At 38.1% G+C, this 26,058-nt stretch overlaps 1 protein-coding gene and 2 long non-coding RNA genes across 5 annotated transcripts; 1 reads left to right on the top strand and 2 right to left on the bottom strand.

Annotated features, from left to right (window-relative positions):
* Positions 1–1,924: 1,924 nt before the first annotated feature.
* On the bottom strand, positions 1,925–5,476 carry LOC126605357 (uncharacterized). 2 transcript variants are annotated; one of them, XM_050272734.1, is made up of 3 exons: positions 5,301–5,476; positions 3,928–4,158; positions 1,925–2,147 (listed from the first exon to the last, which is right to left on the bottom strand). In XM_050272734.1, exons 1-3 carry the CDS (start codon positions 5,316–5,318, stop codon positions 2,100–2,102), a joined length of 297 nt encoding a protein of 98 aa, XP_050128691.1. In that variant the 5' UTR covers positions 5,319–5,476; the 3' UTR covers positions 1,925–2,099. The 2 variants fall into 2 exon arrangements, with proteins under 2 accessions (XP_050128691.1, XP_050128690.1); XM_050272733.1 differs by lacking the exon at positions 5,301–5,476 and adding an exon at positions 5,127–5,252.
* Positions 4,268–5,120, bottom strand: LOC126605358 (uncharacterized). The gene is made up of 2 exons (XR_007616925.1): positions 4,651–5,120; positions 4,268–4,337 (listed from the first exon to the last, which is right to left on the bottom strand). It is a non-coding gene; the product is annotated as an uncharacterized LOC126605358 (long non-coding RNA).
* A 2,102-nt stretch (positions 5,477–7,578) lies between the features above and the next one.
* On the top strand, positions 7,579–10,025 carry LOC126601647 (uncharacterized). Of its 2 annotated transcripts, XR_007615778.1 has the most exons (4): positions 7,579–7,830; positions 8,146–8,516; positions 8,798–8,864; positions 9,782–10,025. It is a non-coding gene; the product is annotated as an uncharacterized LOC126601647 (long non-coding RNA). The 2 variants fall into 2 exon arrangements; XR_007615777.1 differs by lacking the exon at positions 7,579–7,830 and having other exon boundaries at positions 7,837–8,516.
* Positions 10,026–26,058: the final 16,033 nt, after the last annotated feature.

Raw genomic sequence — 26,058 nt, 5'->3', positions numbered from 1 at the left:
TTAAAGCTCAATTTATTGAAGTGTTCCTAGTTAACTAAGGCCAGTTCAGTGCACATTTTAACTCTGACAAGCTTAGTTGCATTGACTTACTTTTTGCAAATAATGACGAACATATATCACAAGCTAAAAGTAAGACAAGTAAACTCGAGCAATAAACTGCACAGGGAGTTTTTGGTTGAAAAAACCCACCTCTGGGTTAAAAAATAAAGGACTCTCCACTGAGTCCAATCCACTAGTGTAAACAAGATTCTTACAAAATACCACGCCAAGTTCAATTCTAGACCTAGTCCACGGAACAACTTTACCTTTGTGCAAACTTGCCTTACACGAGAAGGATTCCTTTGGTCTTCACGAAGTGGCAGCTCCTCCTGAGCTCTTCACCTTGTGGCACCGAAATGGTGTTGTCTCCAGTCTTCATAAGATGGCAGCTCTTCTTGAACTCTTAACCTTGTGGCATCAAGACCAACACACAAACTATGCATATGATGATGATTTGCAGATCTTGATTCAAATGTCCAATCAGTTTCTCCATTTAAACAATTGAAGGAAGAAACTAAAAAGAATCTGAAAATGGGCCAGTTCAAAGATTTGAAACTAGAAAAACTTGACCAAAACCATAAATCAAAATCACAAAAACAATACTACCCTAATATGCAAGGATTTGGGTGTTTAGTGCATGAGTGTGATTTTGTGGCTAGGATTTCTGATAAGGAACACAAGGAGGCAACTCAAAACTAAAACAACTCTTTTCTGAAAATGTAAATCTCCTAGCAAGTTGAATTGAAACCCTAGATTGAGTTAAAGAGGGATTGATGTTCAAACAAGAAAGGGACCAGAAAAGCCACACGTCATGTGCAAAATCAATCTAGAAAGATCTAGGGTAGAAAAACCATTTTCGGGAAAAAGCTGTTAGATGTCTCATGTGGGTTGTCTTAAAGTGTGTGTGCGCCCAGCTTACGTGAAAGCAGCAAGAAGTTTTGATGAGACAAAACCACTAGACATAATGAATTGAAAATAATAGTGTGAAATGCATATGAATGAACAAACCTTGATGTGAGAAGTTAAGCTCTTGAAATGATATTTCCAGCAGCAACATCTCAAAGTAACATTTTAACCCTAAATCTAACTAGAGCATGGTGGTACAATTATAGCATTTGACAAAGGAAGCCAAACAATAATTCTAGACTTCACAAGGGGCTATTGTTGTTTATACTAAAATCTCAAAACCTTAAAAAGTTCATTATGTGTAAAAATCACTTGCTCTTCTTCGGTTCTTTTGTGTAATCAGAGAGAGAGAGAGAGAGAGAGATTGATTGATTGATTTGATGAAGAGAGAGAGAGAGAGAGATTGATTGATTGATTTGATGAAAAATCTAATAATTGTTCTCATTATTCACCTATTATTAGACATAAATGAGAGAGAGATTTGATTGAAATACTTTTTTTATTTAAAAAAGATTTGGCATTAAAGCGAAAATTACAAGTACAACCTTTTCCAGTACAATAAAAGTTAAAAGCAAGAAGGGCACTAGTAGGTAAGCAGTAATCCCAAACATGTGACAATTCCAGGGAAAGACCAATGTGGGCCAAGGCATCCACAACAAAGTTAGCCTCATGATAAATATAGTTTCACTCAACTTGCCTAAGGAGCAAGCAATTGAGAGTCTTTGCATTGAGGAGCAAGCATTTGATTTATTTTAATTCCAAAATTATAAATCCATGTCAGCTATCATCTAAGCCGTTGAGAGTCTTCGCATTGAATGGCTAAAGACTTGTGTCAAAAATTGTGTAAAAAAATGCGGTGCCCTTTATATGTGGTAATTTTGTACAATTCATATAAGATTACTAGAGCAGTAAAAGCACCAAAGGAAGAAATCTTGCATTTAGAGGCCAAGGCAGCATTATACACGCAGAGAGCAACAACTAGAGGAAAGCAAAATCAGATAAAAACCACTAATCACCGAATCCGATAAATACATCACAAGCACATCGTTATCGTGCTAAGAAAAAGAGCCAATACTAGTTTTATCAAGTACAAACCAATGAAAGACATAACAAGGGTAAGGAGCAGTAGAGGTAATCTTCGAGCACATACATCATCAGCCCTTCACACAACAGTTGAAGTAGCTGAAAATGCTCCGTCGAGTCTGTTGGCAAAATACAAATATAAAAACACAATTACGTTAATAAAAACCAAATTAAAGATTGAAGTTGTCAACAATAAGCAGCAGCACAATTTATAATTTTATAATCCTTTCCCGTGTAAAGATATATATCCCTCTAAAAAGAAAGTTTCAAATTCAAAATAAGTGAAAAGGACACTTGATTACCAAGTAGCTGAGTCAAATCCTTTCCTTTCACCATCACTACTCACTAGGGCCAGGCTTATAAAAGTTGGATCCATACTAATTACTTTATCAGTTTTCTTTGTTTATATAAACGATCGGCCACTTAGTACTAAGTTCAAGTAGTATTTTTCTTTCACTTGTAAGTGAGAGATCTTAGGTTCGAATATATCTCTGTATGAAAAAGAAAAACGATCGAAAACGACATGAATACCATCACAAACAATACCATTGGGATAATGATCCAATGGATCAGATGATGCATATAATCTTGTGTTCTCCCCTCCAAAGTCCAAACACACACCAACAAAATTAAAATCTAAAATGGCCGGTGCACGTGCACCACTTGGACTTGCGTGTAAGTATCTAGGATCACTCATTCAATTGTTTTTCTAACACACACAAGTCAGAATATCTTCCTTCTTTTTAATAAAAAAGAAGATATATTATTTTAATGGCCCAGACCTAGAGCATTAGAGCACCTCATCTCATGCATGTGCAACCACTAGTCTTTTAGGATGGAATGTATGCATCCTTAATACATTTACTAAGAACATTCTATATTATTTCTCTAAGTGCAACCATCTGAGTTCCTTCTGCCATTTAACAGTAAAGTTGGCACAATCTCCATTTCATGGGATTTTCCCAGGAATTTTCTGTATATTAAACAAAAAAGCTTTCTTCTGCAACTGTCTCAGACCATGTGACCGTGCGACCCTCACACACAAAACACAACGAATTTTGCGTTTTTATTATATCTTAGATGACTCCTACCCTGTATTAAACTCCCAGGAAAAAATGAATTTTAATCCATCCTATGTACTCCTCAGGGGGCAAACAATCTTTTAAAGGTACGAAATTTGGATGAAGCTTACAACAACAACAAAGCTTTATCCTACTAAATGGGGTCGGCTATATGAATCTTAGAACATCATTGCGTTCGATTTTGGTGCCACGTCTTCCAAATTTGGATGAAGCTTGAAAATTAATTTTGAAAGTGATCATGAATCATCAACTACGACCAGAATGAACCTCCTTGACCAAATCAGGTGATTTTTTTTCTTTAAATATAATAACCACAAAGCCAAAAAATCTTCATGAAAACAGATGCATCAATTCAATGGTCATTGTTCAACCTAACTAAAGTCGCAATTAGAATTAGGCCTATTGAATTATGTTAAAATAAGTTCATCAAAAGTCCCTTAAGGGTGTGGATTCATTGCTACGTAGCACTCATTCATTAGATTTGATTTTGCAACTGTTTACATCTTTTATTTTCAATCTCAGTCATTCATTTCCCGAACCACTCATTGCGACGTACTCTTGAAGAAGAATTGTAAATTACATGTCAATACTATATTAGATAGCACCTATAAAAGGGTAGTCCATTCCCCAATCCCCACCCATCCTTCAAGTGCCAGTGCTACCACATGCTCATAATTCATAAAGCTTCATTTATAAGTACACCAACTACTCCTGCTACTACTTGTATATGTAGTTGTATATTCAATAATTGCATGTTTAATACCAAGCAAAAATAAAAAATAAAAAAAAATTGAAAGAAAAGGGAAAGGAGTCATACAGTTGGAGAGTGGGAGGTCTGATGGTAATGGGGTTCATTGTGAACAGCACCCGCATTAGCAGTGTTTGAGGCAACGAGTTCTTCTTCATTTCCAAGACTGGCTCTGGAAACATCCCTCTTGTTTTGCTTCCTCATTTCCCTTATTTTTGAGAAATCAAGAGAATAGTCTGGCACTTGCCCCTTCTGATCCCAGTCCCCGAATTGCGGCACTGACAACCATGGCGCATTTTTCTGCATTCAACAAACAAACTAGTTAATTGACTGACATTGGACGAGTTCAAATTTTGAGATTTGTGTAGCAGATAGATTAGTTCAAACTCATCCAACAACGATAATTAACTTGGCGGCACTGCTCACCATCCACTCATAGGCAAGATTAAAAGTGACTTCCAAATCCACAATTAAAGTCTCTGTTGGTGGAAGGAAACATGATACAAAAAATTCAATCACACCCAGGTGATATAATGAAGAGACATGATTTATGAAATAAATACACATTAAAAATTAGCCATTTTAATCTCATGCAATCACTCCTATGGATTTATTGAAGTGAATTGTAAGAAAGAGTTTGGGTAAGACCAAGCCAACGGACGGCGGACTTTATAAGATTTTGGTTAATAGGATGTGGTCTATGGATGACGATACGAAAAATCTCTAAAAAGTAGGATACTATGCGCGATTGATATGACAACTAAAAAAAATAACTTGGGTAAAGATTCAAACTTTGAAAACAAATTCCTGAATTTCCACTTGCGATTCCAAAATTCATTCATCCCCAAAATTGTCAAATTGTATACAGCAGGAGGGCTCTAAAGCTGATTGTGACAAGCATTGAAATTAAAAAAAAAAAAAAAAACCAAAATTATATAAAACAGGTAATAACTTTGACTGTTTCTTTCTTAAGCTTGATACATCAAAACCAATTCAACACCCAAGTTTTTCTGATCAGAATTAAGACAAACAAGGACAAGGAAAATGGACCAACAATTAATTCAAACCATATTCATGGATCTAATTAATTTTCTCTCCAATTTCAAGCGAATAAAGAAATAAAACAGATTTCACAACCAACCCCGCTCCCCTGGCAGCAACAAATAAAAGCCCAAAAAATGTTTATGCTCTGTTTGGTTACCCAGAAAACGCAGGAAGAAAATAAAACACACTATGTTTCTGAATCCAGAATAGAGCTATTTGCATACGTAAAGAAAATTAGCTAATTGTGTTTTTCTTTCTTTCTCCGTCTGCAAGAAAAACGAACTCAAACATGCTCTCATAAACACACTCCCATATTTTCCTATACTTCTCCCACTGTTTCTTTTTTGGTTTTTGAGAAACCAAACAACTAAAAGGAGAGAGAAGAAAAAGAGAATCACCTCCTTTCGATCCTCCATGAGATTAAGACTCGTCCCAGATCCTCCACCTTTATAATTGTCAAGATAAATCAAATTCAACGAAAATAGTTAAAAGTACAAATTAAAAAACCCAGAAAAGTTGAGGGCATTTGGTGGGAGGAAAAGCAGAGGAGAGCAGACGGTACCAACATAGCACGGCACACAAATATATATAAGATTGCATTTACGGTAATAGTCCTCTTCTTGCTGTTCATTTACATAAATGCCACTTTCGTGACTCGCTTTACTTTGTGTCTTTCGGCTTATTTTACTTGTACGTGTACGGATGGAATAAAATATCTTAAAAATCAAAGACCAAAACTATACAGAAATCCAACCGAAAAAATACTGAACCAAACAACAACAACAATGCTTTTTCTTATTAAATGGGGTCGGCTATATGAATCCTAAAACGTCATTACGCTCGGTTCTGTGTCACGTCTTTCGTTAGATCCAAGTATTCTAAATATTTTCTTAGAGTCTCTTCCAAAGTCTTTCTACGTCTTCATCTACCCCTTCGACCTTGAACTTCTATCCTGTAATCACATCTTCTAACCGAAGCATTAGTAGGCATTTGTTTCACATGTCCAAACCACCATAACCGATTTTCTCTCATATTTCCTTCAATTTCAGCTACTCATACTTTACCTCGGATATCTTCATTCCTAATCTTATCATTTCTCATATGCCCACACATCCAACGAAGCATTCTCATCTCTGCTACATCCATTTTGTGTACGTATTGATACTTCACCATCCAACATTTCGTGCCATAAAGCATTGATGGCCTTATTGACGTCCTATAAAAAAATTCATTGAGCTTCGTTGGCATACGACGGTCACACAACACGTCGAATACACTCTTCCACTTCATCCATCCAACTTGTATTCTATGATTGAGGTCTCCATCCAACTCTCAATTCTTTTACAAGATAGATCCTAGGTAGCAAACGCTATCGCTCTTTGGTACTTCTTGATCTCCAATCATCACTCCTAACTCATTTGTGCCTCTATTTGCACTGAACTTGCACTCCATATACTCTGTCTTTGACTAACTTAGGCGAAAACCTTTAGATTCTAACACTTCTCTCCAAAGGTTAAGCTTCGCATTTATTCCTTCCTCAGTTTCATCTATCAACACTATATTATCTGTGAAAAGCATACACCAAGAAATATCATCTTGAATATGTCCCATTAACTAATCAATTACCAATGCAAAAAGGTAAGGACTTAAAGATGAGTCTTAATGTAATAACCCTACAGTTATGAGAAAGTTTTTCCGTTTGTTCTTCATGAGTTCTTACAGCAGTCCTTACTTCATCATACATATCTTTTATAGCTTGGATATATGCTACTCGTACTCATTTCTTCTCTAAAATCCTTTAAAGAATGTATCTTGGGACCCTATTATACGCTTTTTTCTAAATCTATAACGGTCATGTGCAAATCATTTTTCATATCTCTATATCTTTCCATTGATCTTTGTAAGAGACAGATTGCCTTCATGGTTGAGCATCCTGGCATGAACCCGAATTGGTTGTCTGAGACCCGTGTCTCTTGCCTCAATCTATGCTCAATTACTTTCTTCCAAAACTTCATTGTGTGACTTATTAACTTAATACCCATGTAGTTCATGCAATTTTGTACGTCGCTCTTATTCTTGTAGATAGGCACCATTGTGCTCTTTCGCCACTCATTTGGCATCTTCTTCATTTTCAAAATCCTATTGAAAAGGTTTGTGAGCCATGATATACCCGTCTCTCTCAAGACTTTCCACACTTCGATCGGTATATCATATGGACCCACTGCTTTTCTATGCTTCTTCTTTTTCAATGCTACAACCACTTCTTTCTTCCTAATTCGGCGATAAAAAGAGTAGTTTCTACACTCTTCTGAGTTACTCAACTCCCCCAAGGAAGTACGTACTCATTTAATGTCCTTCATTGAAAAGATTATAAAAATAACATCTCAATCTGTCTTTGATCACGTTTTCTCACGTCCTTCATTGAAAAATACTGAACCAAAACTACCAAAAATACCAAAAAATCTGGTACCGGAAATCGAACCTAAACTGAAACATTGAGTACGAGAATTGGTATGAACCGTTGGTTAGTTCTGTATGACCGAACTGAATTAAATAAGTTTGATTTTAATTTTAAATTTATAATATATAAGATTATAAATTATTATAACCGTCGGATAGGTTGAGATTTAATCTCAACCGCTGAATTAAAATCAACCTCAACTCATTCATGTCTCTCTATCTTTCTCGACTCATTTGAGGCTTCGTCCAACTTTACCGATCTCTCCTCCTCCCCTAATTATCCGGCTCTCGAGTGTCGCCCCTGGCCACACCACACCATCGTGACCACATCGACTCTCTCACTCTCTCTCGTAGTTTCTCGGTCTCCTTCTCTCTCTCGCCCGAGTCTGGTTCCAGTCTCGCTCGAGTTGGGTGGCAATTTGTCTTTCGACTTTCTATTATTCTCATCTGACAGTTGCATTGCACAAGGTAAGAAATTGCACCTTCATTTGTCAACTTTGATTTCGAATTCGATGTAGGATTCTGAAATTGGGGATTGGACTTTTGAAATATTGATTTTGATTTTGAATTAAAATAAGGGATTTTGATATGAAATGCGTTTCGGGATTCTGATTTTAAAATGTGTTTGGGATTCTAATTTCAGAATTTTTATTATGATTTCGATATGGGTCTCTAAAATTAAGGATTAGAGTTTCGAAATTTTGATTTTGGTTTTGAAATAAAATTAGGGATTCTAATATGAAATGTGTGTCAAGATTCTGATTTCTATTTATGAAGTTTCAGATTTTCATTAAACTTTAGGCAAACTTTACAAGGCTTTATACACCAAGAGGTCCATAGAATATAATGGTCCTGTAGCAGCTATACAATACAATTAAATACAAATTACAATTAAATGATAACAACTCATCCTAATTGCCCTTGTTCACACTCTCCCGCAAACTTGACACTGGAGAGGAGACAAGTTTAGAACACAAGGACTGAAAACGCGTCTTCGACAAGCCTTTGGTAAAAAGATCAGCCAGTTGCGAAATGGAATGAAGAAAGTGAACATGGTGAATTCCTGAAGCAACACGTTCTTGGACGAAATGATAATCCAAAGCAATATGTTTCGTGACCGGATTAGCTCGTGACCGGATTAGCAGCCATATATGGTAAAGGCCTGTTTAATGGTTTCTGTTACTTTTTAATATAATATTCCTAACGGGGTTAGGGAATTCTGTTAGGGTTCTCTGTGTGTGGCCGCGCATAGGGCCGTGCCCTTGTCGGTGCGTGACAGCTTCAAAAATTATTTTAAAATTTTGAGCATGTTCATGGAGTTGTGTAGGTCACGATGGTATATTTATATATCTCAGTTGAGCAATGTATGAGAAGTTATTAGCTAGTATCGGTTATGTGCTTTAAATTAACGTTTTTATAATTGTTTCACATATAGAGAAGACTTATCCCAAGGACGAGCGCAGTCAAGGGCGACTTAGGGGCTACGATTCTTTGACATACTAGTAAGTGGGCTTTTGGTTTTCAATATATACTTATACTTGATATTTTCCCAGAAAATGCGTTTAAATAAATGTATGCCTTGAAATGCCATGTATATAATTTATATTCAGCATATGAATTAGTATATGATGCATAATATATAATTGTGGTGTTGTGGACGCTCAGGTAAGCCCAAGTGAGTTTATGAATTGTGAATGTGAATAACGGTTGTGATTAATTGAGAAGCATAGAGCTCATAAACCTGTATCCCGGGTGATTGTGTTTTAGCCAGAGATATGGTACATGCCTGTTTATAATGTCACATCCCGCACCGTATGCTCACATTGGATCCAATTTAGGTGCACAGTCTTGTCGTACAGACCATCTTAGGTGGTTCCGACTCATTGTTGACTAGCGATTTATCGCATAGCTATCATAAGTGCATAGCATTGAGCATAACTATATTACACTCAGTCTTGTCGTACAAACCCTTACAGTGGTTCCGACTCGTGTGCAGTGTAGTGCCGTATAGGTCACTTGTAGTGACTCCGGCTAGATTGATTAATGAGCTATGAATTCAACCGTACAGACTTTTGCATGGGTTCTGGCTAATATGTTATTTTCCATGAATTTTCACTCGAGTTACTTATTTTGTTTTATATTTTTGGCATAGCATACTTATGATTATGGATTTGTGAAGCATGATTTGATATATAATATTTTTGGCATGGCATACTTATGATTATGGATTTGTGAAGCATGATTTTATATATATATATATATATATATATATATATATATATATATTTATATATTTATATTCCATTTCTGGGAAAATTATACATATTTTACGACGAGGGGTTAGAGCTTTTGGTAAATGAAATGATTTTGAAAAGCTTTGTTTTTGCCCACTTACACTTTTTGTTTTGCGGCCCTCCAGGTTTTAGGTAGACTTGCTGTTGGTGGCATTTGTGGATCTTAGCGGTTCTGACAAAGTATAGTATTCGTAGGATTTCTTATGGTACTGTATAACTAGTACTTGTCCTACTGGACTGCACCTAGACTTCTATGCTCTGATTAGGTGTATTTACACTTGTATCTCATTCCTAGCACTTTCTGTTTATCAGTACACATTAATTAGCTTTCGGTTCTTATTTATTCGTATATTTCTTATCCTTATTGTTTCCGTACTGTGCACATGGTTACGTCACTCTCACGTGACGGCTAGCACACCTTGATCTTTGGTCGGGTTGTGTCATATCTTCTCTAAGCTTATCTATAATATGATCAAAATTTTGCTCAACTAAATTGATATCTAAATTATCAAAAGCCATATGAATACTCTCATTTTTTATCTCATTCTTATCATATTCTATATTTTCTAGTTGCTTGTAATTACTAAACATAATTGATGATTTACCTGTACTAGTTTCATATATTTGTACTCTATCTGGTTTCTATTTTTTTGCTATTTGTAAATTAGGTAATGTCTACTGAGTTCCTTTTAAAAAGTTATTATCTACAAGTTTTGCTACTATCATATTTACATGCTTACAACCAAAGGTTTGAACTAAAATTTGAAATTCTAAATTAAACTTATGATTATATTTATCAGAAACCTTACCAATATACATTAAGCTAATACACAAATTTTTATACTCTCATTTCATATTATAATTTTTTGTTCTTATGCTTACTTTAATATATTTACTAAATTCGTTTATTGTTATAACATAATTTGGAATACATCATATGATTGCTAAGTTTGAACTTAAGTCTACTTCAGCTGTTGCTATTGCTGGTTGCTGGTGATTATCTTATCTATCATCATATATGTATACTAAAATTTTTGTGCCTACTTGTACTCTAGTTAATTCTGCTATTCCAATTAATATTGTCCATATGTGAATCTGACTGAAATGTGATTTTCTCAAATGCATAACTGCTTTATTACTAAGTAAATTAAGGGTAACTTCTTTATCAATACAACTAACTTCATATTGACTAATGCTACTTACAATTTTACTTCTATTTTCAAATAAACCTAATTGGTACAAATTATATTTATTTTTTTGTGTTTTCTCAAATCCTCTTCTAATAAATTCTTGTGCTTCTTCTTCATTTTGATAAATATCTTCAGCTCTAACTACTTCTTTTCTTTTTCTCATAAAGAGTTCCATTTTCTGTTATCAAAAGGATTTATCTTAGGTCTTCTAATATGATTATTTGTACTTAAAGTTAAATTTTCTAATTTTTCTAACAAAGATGGAGGAAGTGATGAAGATGCGCTATGTAAAACTTGGTTTGTTTATGCTATTTGTTCTTCAAGTTAATGTAATTTTTTCAGCCAAACTTAAAACTAATTAAATTATTGAATTATTTTGCCTAATGTGAATATTATTTGTTTGTACCATACTTGACCAATCCCGAAACTACTGAGCACCGGTCAACGTTATACCGTCAAGGACTCAGAAGAGTTTCCCTCCAACCAGGAGGCCAATCACAGCGCGACACGTGTCAACATCAGAAGCCAATCATAACGCAACACGTGTCAACATCAGAAGCCAATCACAACACGACACGTGTCAATGTCAGAATGAAATTAGAAACTCTCTTCTATAAATAAAGATCATTCTCTCACAATATTTCTTAATGTCATTTGTACTAACTCATTCACTAGTACTCACAAAAGGAGAGCTTGAACCTATGTACTTGTGTAAACCCTTCACAATTAATGAGAATTCCTCTACTTCGTGAACGTAGCCAATCTGGGTGAACCGCGTACATCTTATGTTTGCTTCCATGTCTCTATCCATTTACATACATATCCACACTAGTGACCGGAGCAATCTAACGAAAGTCACAAACTTAACACTTTCTGTTGTACCAAAGTCCTCACTGATTTTGTGCATCAACATTTGGCACCGTCTATAAGAACGACACTTATTCCCACTCTCTTAAGCTTTGTTAAGTTGGTTTCCACCATTCATACACTCTCTTTTGACCAGGCATCCATCTCCAACATGGGGAGCGAAGGAAGCCACAACACGTAGAATGACACCCCTCTTGCACTTGGCGCGAGACAACGAAAGAATGAAGGAAAAAGGGTTGCTCTTCAAGCTAAAGTCGATGAGCTAGAAGCTCAGAACAAAAAGATAACAATGAAGAATGAGGTCCTCCAAGAGCAGTATGAGAAGCTCTTTGAGACGCTCCACGAAACTAGGCGTACTCAAACACGTGAGCTCGTTACCCCTGTGGACATCCACCATCATCTGGGTGCCCCCCAACACGAAAGGTCGCATTCCTTCGACATGGGTATCCCTGATGAGGAGCGAGCTAATCATCAAAAAATTGATCAACATGAGACTTCTCTCAACCTAGCTGCTTCGACCCGAAGCAGGAGAAGTAGAGGAAGACACCTCCTTACAAAAGGAGTGGAAGGATCGAAAGTCGTCTTTCGCGACTGTCAAGATTTCCTTAAGCAACGTCGAGACAATCCTTTCCATGTAAGCTCGAAGATCAATGACCCAAGAGTTTCTGAAAGACTCTATCCCCTCTTATGTCCCAGGCTGACTACCAATTTGGGAAGGGACAACAAGTCCTAAAGAAACACGAAGGTATAGGGGACTCAAAGATGTTCTGACAGACATACCTTGGAAGTCAGTACGGCGAGTCCAGGGAAAAATCACATACTCTTGATCAAACCTTCATACTTCCAAGAGGATATGGAGATTTACGAAAGAAAGCTCCAGTGGTACGTGACTTCACTCAGGACCCTCTTGTCCTACAGTTTTTTAAGGAAGTAAACAAGTTGAAGGCCGAACGACAAGCTGAGATACCTGATTGGAACCAACCTAGGCCTGGCCCTCTTACAAGGAGGATCCTCGACACCCCCTTCAAGCGAAGACAAAACAAAAGCTTGGTTTACAACTCTATATGGGAAGGGATGACCCAATTAAACACCTTAACCTCTTTGAGTTCACCATGGCATATCAGATGCACACCGACGAAGAGCGATGTCTTCTTTCCCTTCCACCCTCTCTGGCGGAGCTCTAAACTGGTATTGCCGTCTTTCACCTGAGACAGTAGACTCATTTGAGGAAATGAGGAAACTGTTTGTCTCTCAACACATCTTCCAGACCGAGCACTTGCATTTTGCAAATGACTTGTACCTTATTCGCCAAAAGCCAGACGAGTCACTACGAGAGTATGCTGGTCATTTCAGCCATGAGTATTCTCGCTGCACTGAGGCAGATGACAAGACCGCCCTCAAGGCCTTCACGACAGGCCTACGTGATTGTTTCTTCAAGTACATGATCAATGCCAACACTTGGAAGACTTACTCTGAGGTGATGGCATAGGCTTACAACCATGCATCCGCCGAGGAAATTACATATCAAGGGAAACCCCCCACAACCACCCCTTATCAGCAAGTAGGGAATGAAAGCCAAATCCAACCAAATGAAAAGACCTCGACCTTCCAAACAGCAGTGGTGCCTCCCCATGCCTTACTTAATACTTTGCCAAGTCAATAGGCATATCAATCTCAGGGCAAAAAGAAAGATTTTCATCCACACCAGTCTCATTTTAGTAAAAGGAGTAAGGGACACTACCGTGATAACTAAGGGTATCGCCATGATAATCCCCGACCCCAGGCAGTCAACACAGTGGGTCAAGCACGTGGCAGGACAACCCTTACCCCGAGGTATGAGACATACACACTTTTGAACGCCATATGCATGGCCATTTACCCCAGCATAACACACCTGATACCGAAGTCAAAGTCGAGGCACCCGGATTACAAGCCCATGAAGAACACGGGCACGTTTTGCTGCTACCACGAGCATAACGGCCATGACGGCGAGAAGTGTATCACTCTTCGTGATCATATTGAAGCTTTGGCACGTGAAGGAAAAATTGATCAATTCCTTATTCACCCTCCAATGGGTAACTGTAACCAACGCCAAGTGAATGTGATATATTTCATAAGTGGTGGCACACCCACATTTAAATCTTCTAATAGGGCCATGAAAAATAGTGAACGAGTTTTAAGGTCTGGCCACCAAGTGTTTCACGTGGAAGACATCAGAGGAGGTAAGTATCAAAAGCCTAACTGGGATCCTAACTGGGATCCAATATGTTTCTACCCTGAGGAAGAAAGAGGTATCATTTACCCTTACAACAACCCACTGATTGTGGAAGCTCACATAGCCAACTTTGAAGTACGACGAATCCTGGTAGACACGGGGGCTTCGGTCAATGTCATGTTTGCTAAGCTTTCAGGGCACTTAATGTAGCTGAACACTTGCTCGATCGCTCGATTTCCCCTCTGATAAGCTTCTCCGGTGATATCGTGCAACCTTTAGGGAGCATACACTTACCTTTCACCATTGGTACAGACCTTTACACAATTACCATTACCACTAACTTCCTGGTGGTTGATTGCCCAACAACATACAATGTCATCTTCGGACGCACAGACATCAATGATCTCAAGGCCATGGTATCCACACATATGTTGTTGATGAAATTTCCAACCCCCTGTGGCAATGGTTACATCAGAGGAGATCAATTTAGTGCACGATCATGTTACAACACTTCGGTCAGCACTTGTTTGTGCCTAAGGAAACCCTTTCTATACATGACCAAGTCATAAAGACCAGCCCCGACGAAGTCAACTTGGATCTTCACGGTGGCAACAATCAACCCAACGATCATCGAGATGACTCTTTCACCCAGCAAGAACAACCCACTGAAGAGTTGGAGAAGGTCTCTATCTCAAAAGATTATCTGGATCGCATGGTGAAGATTGGCACCACCTTGTCACCACTCATTCGGTTGGCATTGATCTTTTTTTTGCAAGAGAACACTGAGGTCTTCGCTTGGTCATAAGAGGACATGCCAGGCATCTCTCCCAATATCATTTGTCATCGCTTAAGTATTGACCCCAAGACCAAGCCAGTGAGACAGAAGCAAAGATCTTATGACGTTGAACAGTACGAGGCAATGAAGGCAGAAGTTGAAAAACTCAAAGGCATAAGCTTCGTCCGTGAAGTCAATTTTCCAACGTGGGTAGCAAATGTTGTCTTTGTTAAGAAGAATCCGACCAATGAAAGTCTCATACTCCAAAAGGTCTTGTGGAAAATGTGTGTCGATTACACCGACCTAAATAAAGGATGGCCGAATGATAGCTTTCCTCTTCCTCTCATTGACAGACTTATAGACTCTACGGCAGGGTGTGAACTTTTAAGCTTCATGGATGTTTACTCAGGTTACAACCAAATCCACATAAACCCTCAAGACCAAGAACACACAGCTTTCATTACTAACAAGGGACTACATTACTATAAAGTCATGCCCTTCGGCCTAAAGAATGCAGGAGCAACTTATTAGAGACTGATCAATTTAATGTTCGCCGAACAGATTGGGAAGAGCATGGACGTTTACATTGATGATATGTTAGTCAAGAGCAAACATGCTGACCAACACATCACCAACCTATCTGAAACTTTCACCATTCTTAAGAGGTATCGAATGAGGTTGAACCCTAACAAATGTGCCTTCGGCGTAGGTTCTAGCAAATTCTTAGGCTTCATGATAAGCCAACGAGGCATTGAGGCTAATCCCGAGAAGATTAAAGCAATCATTGACATGAAGAAACCGATAACTTCAAAAGACATCCAAAGCCTTACTAGCAAAGTGGCAGCCTTAACTAGGATCATCTTTAAGGTCACAGACAGATGTGCTTCTTTCTTCAAAACACTTCAGGGAATTAAGAAGTTCATTACATGGACTGATGAATGTGTTGAGGCATTCAAGAACCTCAAAGACTACATGAGTAAAGCCTCTCTGCTCTCCAAACCTGAGGTTAATGACACTCTCATTATCTATCTGTCGATATCGACTTTAGCAGTAAGTTTCGTTCTCATTTTAAAGGATGGTAATGTCGAACGACCTGTCTACTACGTTAGCAAAGCCTTACAAGATGTGGAGACACGATACTTTAACATTGAGAAATTGGCTCTAGCATTGGCCATGTCTACTCGAAAACTTCGCCCTTACTTCCAAGCACACTCCATCATCGTGCTTACCAATCATCTTCTTCGACAGATACTTCAAAGTCCTGACACTTCCGGGCGAATGATCAAATGAGCGATAACATTGGGTGAGTTTGACATCTCTTACCAACCAAAGCCAGTTGAGAAGTGCCAAGCAATGGCATACTTTATCGCCGACTTCACATATCCTGTTGACATTGTTTCTATGCCTAAACAAGTGGTTTCATTACCCTTGGAAGCTCAAAAAATAGAACCAACAACCCTAACATGGAGTCTATATGATGATGGCTCATCCAACCAACAGGGTTATGGAGCAGGACTAGTCCTTACGACCCCTGACAAAGTGGCGATAAAGTATACTCTTCGTTTCAAATTTAAGGCGTCGAACAATGAGGCCGAATATGAAGCCCTCCTAGCAGGCTTACGTTTGGCCAAACACTTTGGGGTTAAACGAATTGATATCTTCAGTACTCCCAATTGGTGGTTAACCAGGTCACCAACAACTTTGACGCTAAGGATAGCTCCATGGCAGCATATCTGGCACAAACACAATTTTTGCTCAAACACTTCCACTACCAGATCACCCAAATTCCTCGAGCGGCAAACAGTCATGCAGATGCTTTGGCTCGCCTAGCCTCAGCGGTGGAAGACAAGATTGGGAGAAAAATTCAGGTCGAATTGTTGGCAGCACCAAGCACCATGGCTGTGAAAGTGTGCAACTTACAACAGGGGGATTGTTGGATTACCCCGATTTATAGATTCCTTGCTCGTGGCACCCTTCTAAATGACAAAGTCCAAGCTAAGCAGATTTGATACAAGGTTATCCGTTACTTAATTATTAATGACCAACTCTACAAGCGGGGTTTTAACCTACCATACCTAAGATGCCTTACATCCGTAGAGACGAAAACTGTCATTCGGGAAATACATGAAGGAGTCTGCAGAGATCATGCTGGATCTCGATCCTTAGCTGCCATCAGAATATCTCGCTTATGTGATAAGTGTCAACGTTACGCAACTATTCCTCACTCTCCTCCTGAGCCGCTCACTCCTATGATCAGCCTTTGGTCCTTCGCCCAATGAGACTTAATTTGATCGGCCCAATGCCTGCAAGGAAGGGCAAGGTTTGTTATACAATTGTTGCAGTTGACTACTTCACAAAGTGGGCCGAAGTAGAACCTTGGCAACCATTACTGAGGTAAAAATAGAAGACTTTGTATGGAAGAACATCCTTTGCAGATTCGGCATTGCCAATGTGATAGTCACTGACAACGGGCGACAGTTCGACAACAATAAGTTCAGGATGTTCTGCTCTAAGTTCAACATCAACTTATGTTTTGCCTCCCCAGCTCATCCCCAATCTAATGAACAAGTTGAAGTCATCAACAAAATAATAAAGCGAATTCTAAAAACCAGCTTGGACAAGGCTAAAGGTTGTTGGCCAGAATTTGTACCCCAAGTTCTTTGGTCATACCGCACTTTGTATTGGACATTAACAGGAGAAACCTCATTCTCACTTACCTTTGGTACAGAGGCAGTTGTTCCAGTTGAGCTTGAGCAAGCAACGTTTCGAGTCTAGAACTACGTGTAAAGCGAAAATGACAAACAACTTACCCTTAACTTAGATCTAGTCGAGGAACACAGAAACTAGGTTCACTTGAGGAATGTTGCCTACAAGCAGCGCATCTCTAACTACTATGACTCAAGGGTTAAACCTCGTTCTTTCAAAGTGGGGGACTGGGTATTGAAGAAAAGATTACTCTGTGACAGAGTCCAGAGTGAAGAAACACTTAGTCCAAACTGGGATGGACCGTTTGAAGTTGTTGGCATAAGTCGCCTTGACTCGTACAAGTTTAGAAGCTCCGATGGCAAGACCTTTGGCCATCCATGGAACGCTGATCACTTGAAGTACTATTACAAGTAAATTCACATTGTACAAGTGTTAAGCTTCAGTCGTTCGGCATCCTATGTAACGAAGATTATTTGGTATGAATTCAATAAAGATGTGATTTAGACAACTCGGTCCTAATCCTCTTACATTCCTAGCAGTGAAACGCTCGGGTTCAAAACTTCAACATGAAACAAAGTCTAAGTATATGTCAACAAGACTATACAAATAAACGAGCAGCTTCACAGTATATTCATTCAATCATACATTCCAACACATTCATGCATAAGCCAACTGTGCTTTGAAATGGTTCAACATACTTTGTGTCATTCGACACTTGCTACAATGTGCCTAGACACCTTGCCCTTATTCTCACCAACCAGGTGATGAAATGTACAACCCGTACTCTTCTTCATGCCACCAACCAGGTGATGAAATGTACAACCCGTACTCTAATATCATTTGGCAACTTGCCATTTATGCCACCAACCAGAGGAAGAAGAAACTCATCCTCGTGCTACCAACCAGGTGCTAAAATGTGATGAAAGGTGATGAAGGAACTCACCTTCGTACCACTAACCAAGTAATGAAAGCAACTCACCATTCATTCCACTTACCAGAAGACGAGTGGTACAACTTGCACATGTGAACTCCTAGCATTCACAAATAATCAAAAACCCTCAAGCTTGACAACTTAACTAGGGGAACATTTATGCCCAACAAGAGTTATAGTCACCAACAAAGTCTTATTGCAAGCCAACAACAACTTCAGTGCATGGCATACGAAGATCAAGCTATTCAGCCCTCTTACATCTGCTTCAAACATTTCCCTTCTGTAACAATGCAAACACTACAACTCGTAGAAAGCTTCACACACTCTTAATCAAGACAGTGTAAAGCAAAACCAATTTATGGTGCCAGCAAGAGCTTCATCAAAGAAGTTCAACCACAATTCTCAAAAGCTTCATACACTGTTGATTAAGACAGTGTGAAGCAAAACCAATTTATGGTGCCAACAAGAGCTTCATCAATGGAGGGCAACCACAATTTTCAAAAGCTTCACACACTCTTTATCAAGACAGTGTGAAGCAAAACCAATTTATGGTGCCAACAAGAGCTTCATCAAAGGAGTTCAACCACAATTCTCAAAAGCTTCGCACACTCTTGATCAAGACAGTGTGAAACAAAACCAATTTATGGTGCCAACAAGAGCTTTATCAATGGAGAGCAACCACAATTCTCAAAAGTTTCACACACTCTTGATCAAGACAATGTGAAGCAAAACCAATTTATGGTGCCAGCAAGAACTTCATCAAAAGAGTTCAACCACAATTCTCAAAAGCTTCACGCACTCTTGATCAAGACAGTATGAAGCAAAACCAATTTATGGTGCCAACAAAAGCTTTATCAATGGAGGGCAAAGGCAACCACAATTCTCAAAAACTTCACATGCTATTGATCAAGACAGTGTGAAGCAAAACCAATTTATGGTGCCAACAAAAGCTTCATCAAAGGAGTTCAACCACAATTCTCAAAAACTTCACACTATCTTGATCAAGATAGTGTTAAGCAAAATCAATTCGTGATACCCAACAAAGCTTCACCAACAAAAGCATCATTAATGGAGGACAACTACAAATTCTCAAAAGCTTTACACTATCTTGATCAAGATAGTGTGAAGCAAAATCAATCCATGGTACCCAACAAAAGTTTCAACTCCAAAGCTTCACCAACAAAAGCTTCATCAATGGAGGACAACTACAAATTCTCAAAAGCTTCACACTATCTTGATCAAGATAGTGTGAAGCAAAATCAATTTATGGTACCCAACAAAATCTTCAACTCCAAAGCTTCACCTACAAAGCTTCAACTCTAAAGCTTCACTTACAAAAGCTTCACCCATAATAGATTCACCTACAAAAGCTTCACCCATAAAAGCTTCATCAACAAAAGTTTCACCCACCACAAAAGTTTCACCCATAAAAGCTTCACCCACCACAAAAGCTTCACCCACAAAAGCTTCACCCATAAAAGCTTCATCAACAAAAACTTCACCCACAAAAGCTTTCCCCACCACAAAAGCTTCCCCCACCACAAAAACTTCATCCACAAAAGCTTCACCCATAAAAGCTTCACCAACAAAAGCTTCACTCACCACAAAAGCTTCACCCACCACAAAAGCTTCACCTACAAAGTTTTAACACAAAAAAATCACCTACAAAAGCTTCACACTATCTTGATCAAGATAATGTGAAGCAAAATCAATTCATGGTACCCAACAAAGCGTCAACCTCAAATCTTCACCTACAAAGCTTCAACACCAAAGTTTCACCTATAAAACTTTAATATATATATATATATATATATTTTTTTTTTTTTTCGAAAAATCGAAAAAAAAAATTCGAAAAAAAAATTGCCTATGCCTCATCTTCTTTGGGCCTAACAACTTTCATAACAAATAAATATGAAGAATGAGTTTTGGGCTACCACTTAGAAAGGAAATGCCTCATTCGTCAACTCCCCTCGACCAAAGACTTGGGGGACTCCTACCATATGCTACTGCACCTTGATACTTGGAAGTCTCACGACCACTCAGTGACTTGGATTTTTCAAGTCTCCCAACGAGAAGTTTTTCTCACTCGGGAAATTAAGGGAGCACTACCTCAACCTACATGCTTCACTCACAAAGATTCAACACACAAGTTTCAACAAAAGGAAAAATTCAAAGAACTTAGTGAAAAAGGCCTTAGTGTATTTAACATAATACGTTGAAATGAAGCAAAGCTTGTTTATTGATATCTCCGATAAGTTACAAATATATACATATACATGAATCAAAATAAACAAACAAGAGGGAGCCTTCACAAAGGTTGCTCAGGAGAAGTCTCAGCAGTCGGCAGAGCCCTAGAAAGAGGAGGCACCAGAGGGTGATTATTCGGAGCCTCAGTATTAGGCAGAACCCCAGAAGAATGAGACACCGAAGGTTGATCATTTGGAGTTTCATTACGCCGTACAGCCCCAGAAGACGAAGACAATAAATGCTTTTGGAACAAACCCACAAACCTCTGATGATCAAGTAAAATCTGACCATCAGATTCCTGCAGCTGGTCGAGCTTCCTCTTCATGTTTGTAGCATAGTCATGTGCGAGCCTGTGCAACTGTTTATTCTTATGCTTGAGCCCTCTGATATCTTGTTTGAGACTTATCACTCCAGCCGCCAAAGATTCAACTTGGCGGGTTCGAGCAAATAGGCGTTGGGCCATATTAGACATAGAACCTGCACAATGAACACTGAAAGTCAGAGAATCCTTAACAGCCAACTCATCAGACCATTTGGAAAGTAGTCTGTTATCTTTGGGAGAGAATGTTCCTGGCCAACACCGCAGCAGTCATATCATTCTTCATCACAGAGTCCCCAACGGTAAGATGACCAGTAGAGGATAAGAAGAATGAGCGCCATATGTTGTCTTGAGAAGGCATGACTGCCTCTTCACCAAAGTTCAAGTCAAAACGACGGTCGGATGGGTCAGACATTCTCAGAAATGATGAAGGAGAAATGAGATGCAATATATCTCTGAAGTAAGGGAAAAATTCCTACAAGCAATAACTCTCTTAATGTACTTCTTGCACACAATTGGTGCCCTTACAAAAGAAAGGGCAACATGACCGTTGGTTCAAAAATCGAAGAGGCACCACTCTCCGGATTCCGAAGAGGCACCACTTTCCACACGCAACATCAGCTCCTCAGGTACCATAGATAACTTTGCCAAAGATCTCTGACAAAGTTTAGACACATAAATTTTGAAAGTCCAGCTACCCTATTATTACCCACAAGGGTAAAAGAACAGCACCACTGCTTGATAACTAAAACGTTCCAATGTGTGTCAACCTCCGTGCTCCGTGGCAAGGCAGACTGGCAAAAATGCCCAACCTTTACTCACATTCGAGAAAACACTCCCAACAAGATTGCTTGCTCAAAAATCAAAGAGGCACAGTTCTCCGAATCTCGAAAGCCAGACTTCCAACAGGATTACATGCTCAAAAATCGAAGAGGCACCGCCCTTCGAATCTCGAGAGCCAGACTCCCAACAGGATTACTTTCTCAAAAATCGAAGAGACATTGCTCTCCGAATCTCAAGAGTCAGACTCCCAACATGATTACTTTCTCAAAAATCGAAGAGGCACCGTTCTCTGAATCTTGAGAACCAGACTCCCAACAGGATTACGTGCTCAAAAATCAAAGAGGCACAACCCTCCGAATCTCGAGAGCCAGACTCCCAACATGATTACTTTCTCAAAAATCGAAGAGACACTACTCTCCGAATCTCAAGAGTCAGACTCCCAACATGATTGCTTTCTCAAAAATCAAAGAGGCATCGTTCTCTGAATCTTGAGAGCCAGATCCTCGACAGAATTGCTTGTTTGAAAACCGAAGAGGCACCGCTCTCCAAACTTCGAGAGCCAGATTTCCTTGGATAAAACTTGTCTGCAATCTTCACATGCAACATCAGCTTTTTAGATACCACAGACCACTTTTTCAAAGTGCTCTGACAAAGTTAAAACACGTGAAGCTTGCAGCTCCCACTACATTGCTATGACCAAGAAGAGTAAATGAATAACACTATTACTTGTTGTTAGGGAGACTCCTATATATGTCGACCTTCATCCTCCACAACCAGGCAGACCTGCAAATAAAAAAAATACTCAACTTTTCTTCACATCCGAGAGGGCACTCTTAGCAGAGTCTCTCAAAATACTCAGTTTTTTTTCCTCCCGATAATACCTCTACAAACAAGCCACACCAGAGTAAGAGTATCTTATATCATCAGGGTTAAAAGTAAGAGTATCTCATATCATGCTTTTTCCCTGTCTTTTCCTTTGGCCTTGTTCTTACCTGCAAGACAAAGAGAAAGAGAGCAATCAGTCAGCACTTGGAATCAATCTTCCAGTCAGGAACTGACTGCCTGGAACCCCTTGCCTGATTACTTACCTGACATTGCTCTCGAGTACTCATATTCAACATCTTATGCTTCCAGAGAAGATACCACATATGCCTAAGGAACAGATAGGGCATGTGAGAATGATACAAGGAAGCATGTAGAGACAAGCATAACAGAACACGTGCCGATACATTCACTACTTTGTCAACAGTAAAAGTATCTCATATCATCAGGGTTAAACGTACTCTAGATTTGATGGACTTGTTTTGAACCTTAAATTCTTGAGTCGGCCTTATACTCTGGAGGAAACCAAAAAACCCTCTAGCCCAGTTCAAGAATAAGCCTGTGGAAAGTTACTTCTTCAAAAGTAAAAGTATCTCATATCATCTCTTCTTCATTTGCTTCTCATTATCCTTGTTGATGTTTACGACACAAAGAAAAGGAGAACAATCAACCGGAAGCCGAAGTCGAACCTCCAATCCAGGTTACTTGCTTAGAAGTCTGATTGCTTACCTTGTCTGTTACCTCCTTCGGTAAATCTCCTAGCTCGGCGACTTGGGGGACTCCTACTATAAGGTTTGTATCGCACTTGACCAAGCCTGAAACTACAAGTAAGCTTCAAGTGAAATTGATACATTACCTTGTGCATCTTCATCGGTTAAAGATACCATCCCTGGATGGAGGAAAAATACTTCGGTACTTAGAAGTTTCATGATTACTCAATGACTTGGATCTTGCAAGTCCCCAACCGAGGAGCTTCCCTCACTCGGGAACTTAGAGAATCACTGTTTGTACCATACTTGACCAATCCAGAAACTACTGAGCACCGGTCAACGTTATACCGTCAAAGACCCAGAAGAGTTTCCCTCCAACCAGAAGGCCAATCACAGCGCGGCATGTGTCGACATCAGAAGCCAATCATAGCGCGACACGTGTCAACATCAGAAGCCAATCACAACACGACATGTGTCAATGTCAGAATGAAACTAGAAACTCTCTTCTATAAATAGAGATCATTCTATCACAATATTTCCTAATGTCATTTATACTAAATCATTCATTAATACTCGCAAAGGGAGAGTTTGAACCTATGTACTTGTGTAAACCCTTTACAATTAATGAAAATTCTTCTACTCCGTGGACGTAGCCAATTTGGGTGAACCACGTACATTTTGTGTTTGCTTCCCTGTCTCTATCCATTTACATACTTATCCACACTAATGACCGAAGCAATCTAGCGAAGATCACAAACTTAACACTTTCTATTGTACCAAAGTCCTCACTGATTTTGTGCATCAACATTATTACTAGCTACTTGTGTCGAAAAATTTGTTAAACCTACTGGTTCTTTATCTAGCTTACTAATTTCTTTTAAAACTTGGATATATTTTCTGCTAGTTATAGAATTGATCATTAAACTAATAATCTATCTATTATGCAACTTATCTACTTGTTCACTCAACTCTTTTTGCACTAATTGAATTTTTTGAACTTCTAATTTTAACTGCTTAACTATTTCTAATGATCTGAGTTCTACTTGCTTAAGCTTACTATCTATAAGGTCAACAAGCTATTTTATCTCTTTTGCTAGGAAACCTTTGAATATTTTTATTATTATCTCCTAACTGAGATGTAATATAATCTAAATTTTGTTTAATTGGTTTTATGAAATTTTTTAGAAAATGCTCTAACAACTGGTTTAACAAATGATTATGCCTATTATTTTCTAATTTTATATTTTCTGTTTGACTAATAATAAGATCTACAATACTATTGACTTGTGGATTTTCTTTACTATGCAAAATATGATTATGCTTTCTCAATGAAAAATAATAAACTAAACTAATTTGGTCTAAGGTTATTTTTCTTTTTTGAGGTTCACTAATTTCTAAATTAAGGTAATCTATCATAAACTACAGTCTACCTTTCTCTAAAGTTATGGCTAATTGGTTTCTTAGAAATTCTTTTTCTTCTCTCAGTGTCTCTAAAACTTGACATGTTGCTCTTTTTGCTGCACTTCTGTATTATTATATTTACTAATAAATGAAGGATGTTCAAGATAACTAAGATAAAACTTCTGCTTCTTCAAAGTCCTGCTAATTCTTTTGGATATATATATATGTTAATCTTCTCTTTATGCTAGTTATAGTTGGGTGTCTAGGACAATAAGTACCTGATGGTTATGGTTGACAAAGTCTACAAGGACAATAATATCTCTTATTCATACAAAATTAAACTAGTGTGATATATGTTGTGTTAATGACTTCTGTCATCAAGGTACTTTACTATTATAATTATACTATTAAAATGCTAAACTTGGCTCAGATACCAAATTCGTTAAGCAGACTCGATTAAATAGTTGGATGACTATTATAACAACTAGATATAAAACCTTGCACATGGAACTCGACATGTTTCAGCATGACGGCCACCATGGTCTAAAATATCCATAATATCCCGATATTTCCATCGAAATTTCCGTGTTTTTAGACTACCGATATTTTTTTGGACTACCGATATTTCTGATATCATCGATATTTTAGACATTGCTAAGTCACTCATATATCTTACCATGCAATGTATAAAGTATAAAATATTGTACTAATTCATTATATATAAATAATTATGGTGTGTTTAAACTTCTTTTATTAATTACTACATATTTTCTAAACTCACAATGTTTGCCAGCTCGCTATATAATCAACTTAAATCAGTTATATCTATCATGCAATGCATTTCCTTCCAATTTTTTGTAATAAACTAATAGATAATTGACTAAATAAACATCTTGCAAAGTTTCAATAAAAATTTCCAAGTTTTTCTTACAATTTCCGTGGTTTTTATTCAATTTTTATCGATATCGATAATATCCCGATATTTCTATCGAAATTTCCGTGTTTTTGGACTACCGATATTTCCGATATCATCGATATTTTATACCTTGACGGCCATTCATAATGCAGGTATAAGACCTTAACGGCTGAACTCAAAGGTACCCTGGTTAATGCCTAGTTATTTGTATGGTAAACATTCAACTATAACAGAGTGCTTGAACAAAATATGATCGTTAGTTTAGCAGGTTAATAATATAACTGCAATAATGTTTTCCTATTTTGGACTAGACGTCTTAATTAAACAAACATACTAAAGAAAAAAAGAAAACTTATTTAAGATTTGGAGATTTCTTGAATCTGTACACTTGAACTTTTATTGATATATAGAATGTTTACAAAGAAGTGTTTACAAAGAAGTGTTTACAAAAGATACTAGGAAGGTTTCGAATGCTTGAGTGTAAGAGGATTGAAGTATGGTGTGAGTATGGTGTGTATCT

Source organism: Malus sylvestris, chromosome 15 (assembly GCF_916048215.2).
Source record: "Malus sylvestris chromosome 15, drMalSylv7.2, whole genome shotgun sequence".
NCBI classification, from domain to species: Eukaryota; Viridiplantae; Streptophyta; class Magnoliopsida; order Rosales; family Rosaceae; genus Malus; species Malus sylvestris.
This window is presented reverse-complemented; position numbering and strand designations above follow the sequence as displayed.

What these genes read in the sequence shown, in the direction of transcription:
- LOC126605357 (XM_050272733.1), bottom strand. Translation starts at nt 5,201, where the DNA reads ATGAGAGCATGTTTGAGTTCGTTTTTCTTGCAGACGGAGAAAGAAAGA. An exon ending in AATTAGCTAATTTTCTTTAC is followed by an intron (nt 4,159 to 5,126) that starts GTATGCAAATAG and finishes TGTTGAATGCAG; the next exon opens with AAAAATGCGCCATGGTTGTC. An exon ending in AGACCTCCCACTCTCCAACT is followed by an intron (nt 2,148 to 3,927) that starts GTATGACTCCTT and finishes TTTTGCCAACAG; the next exon opens with ACTCGACGGAGCATTTTCAG.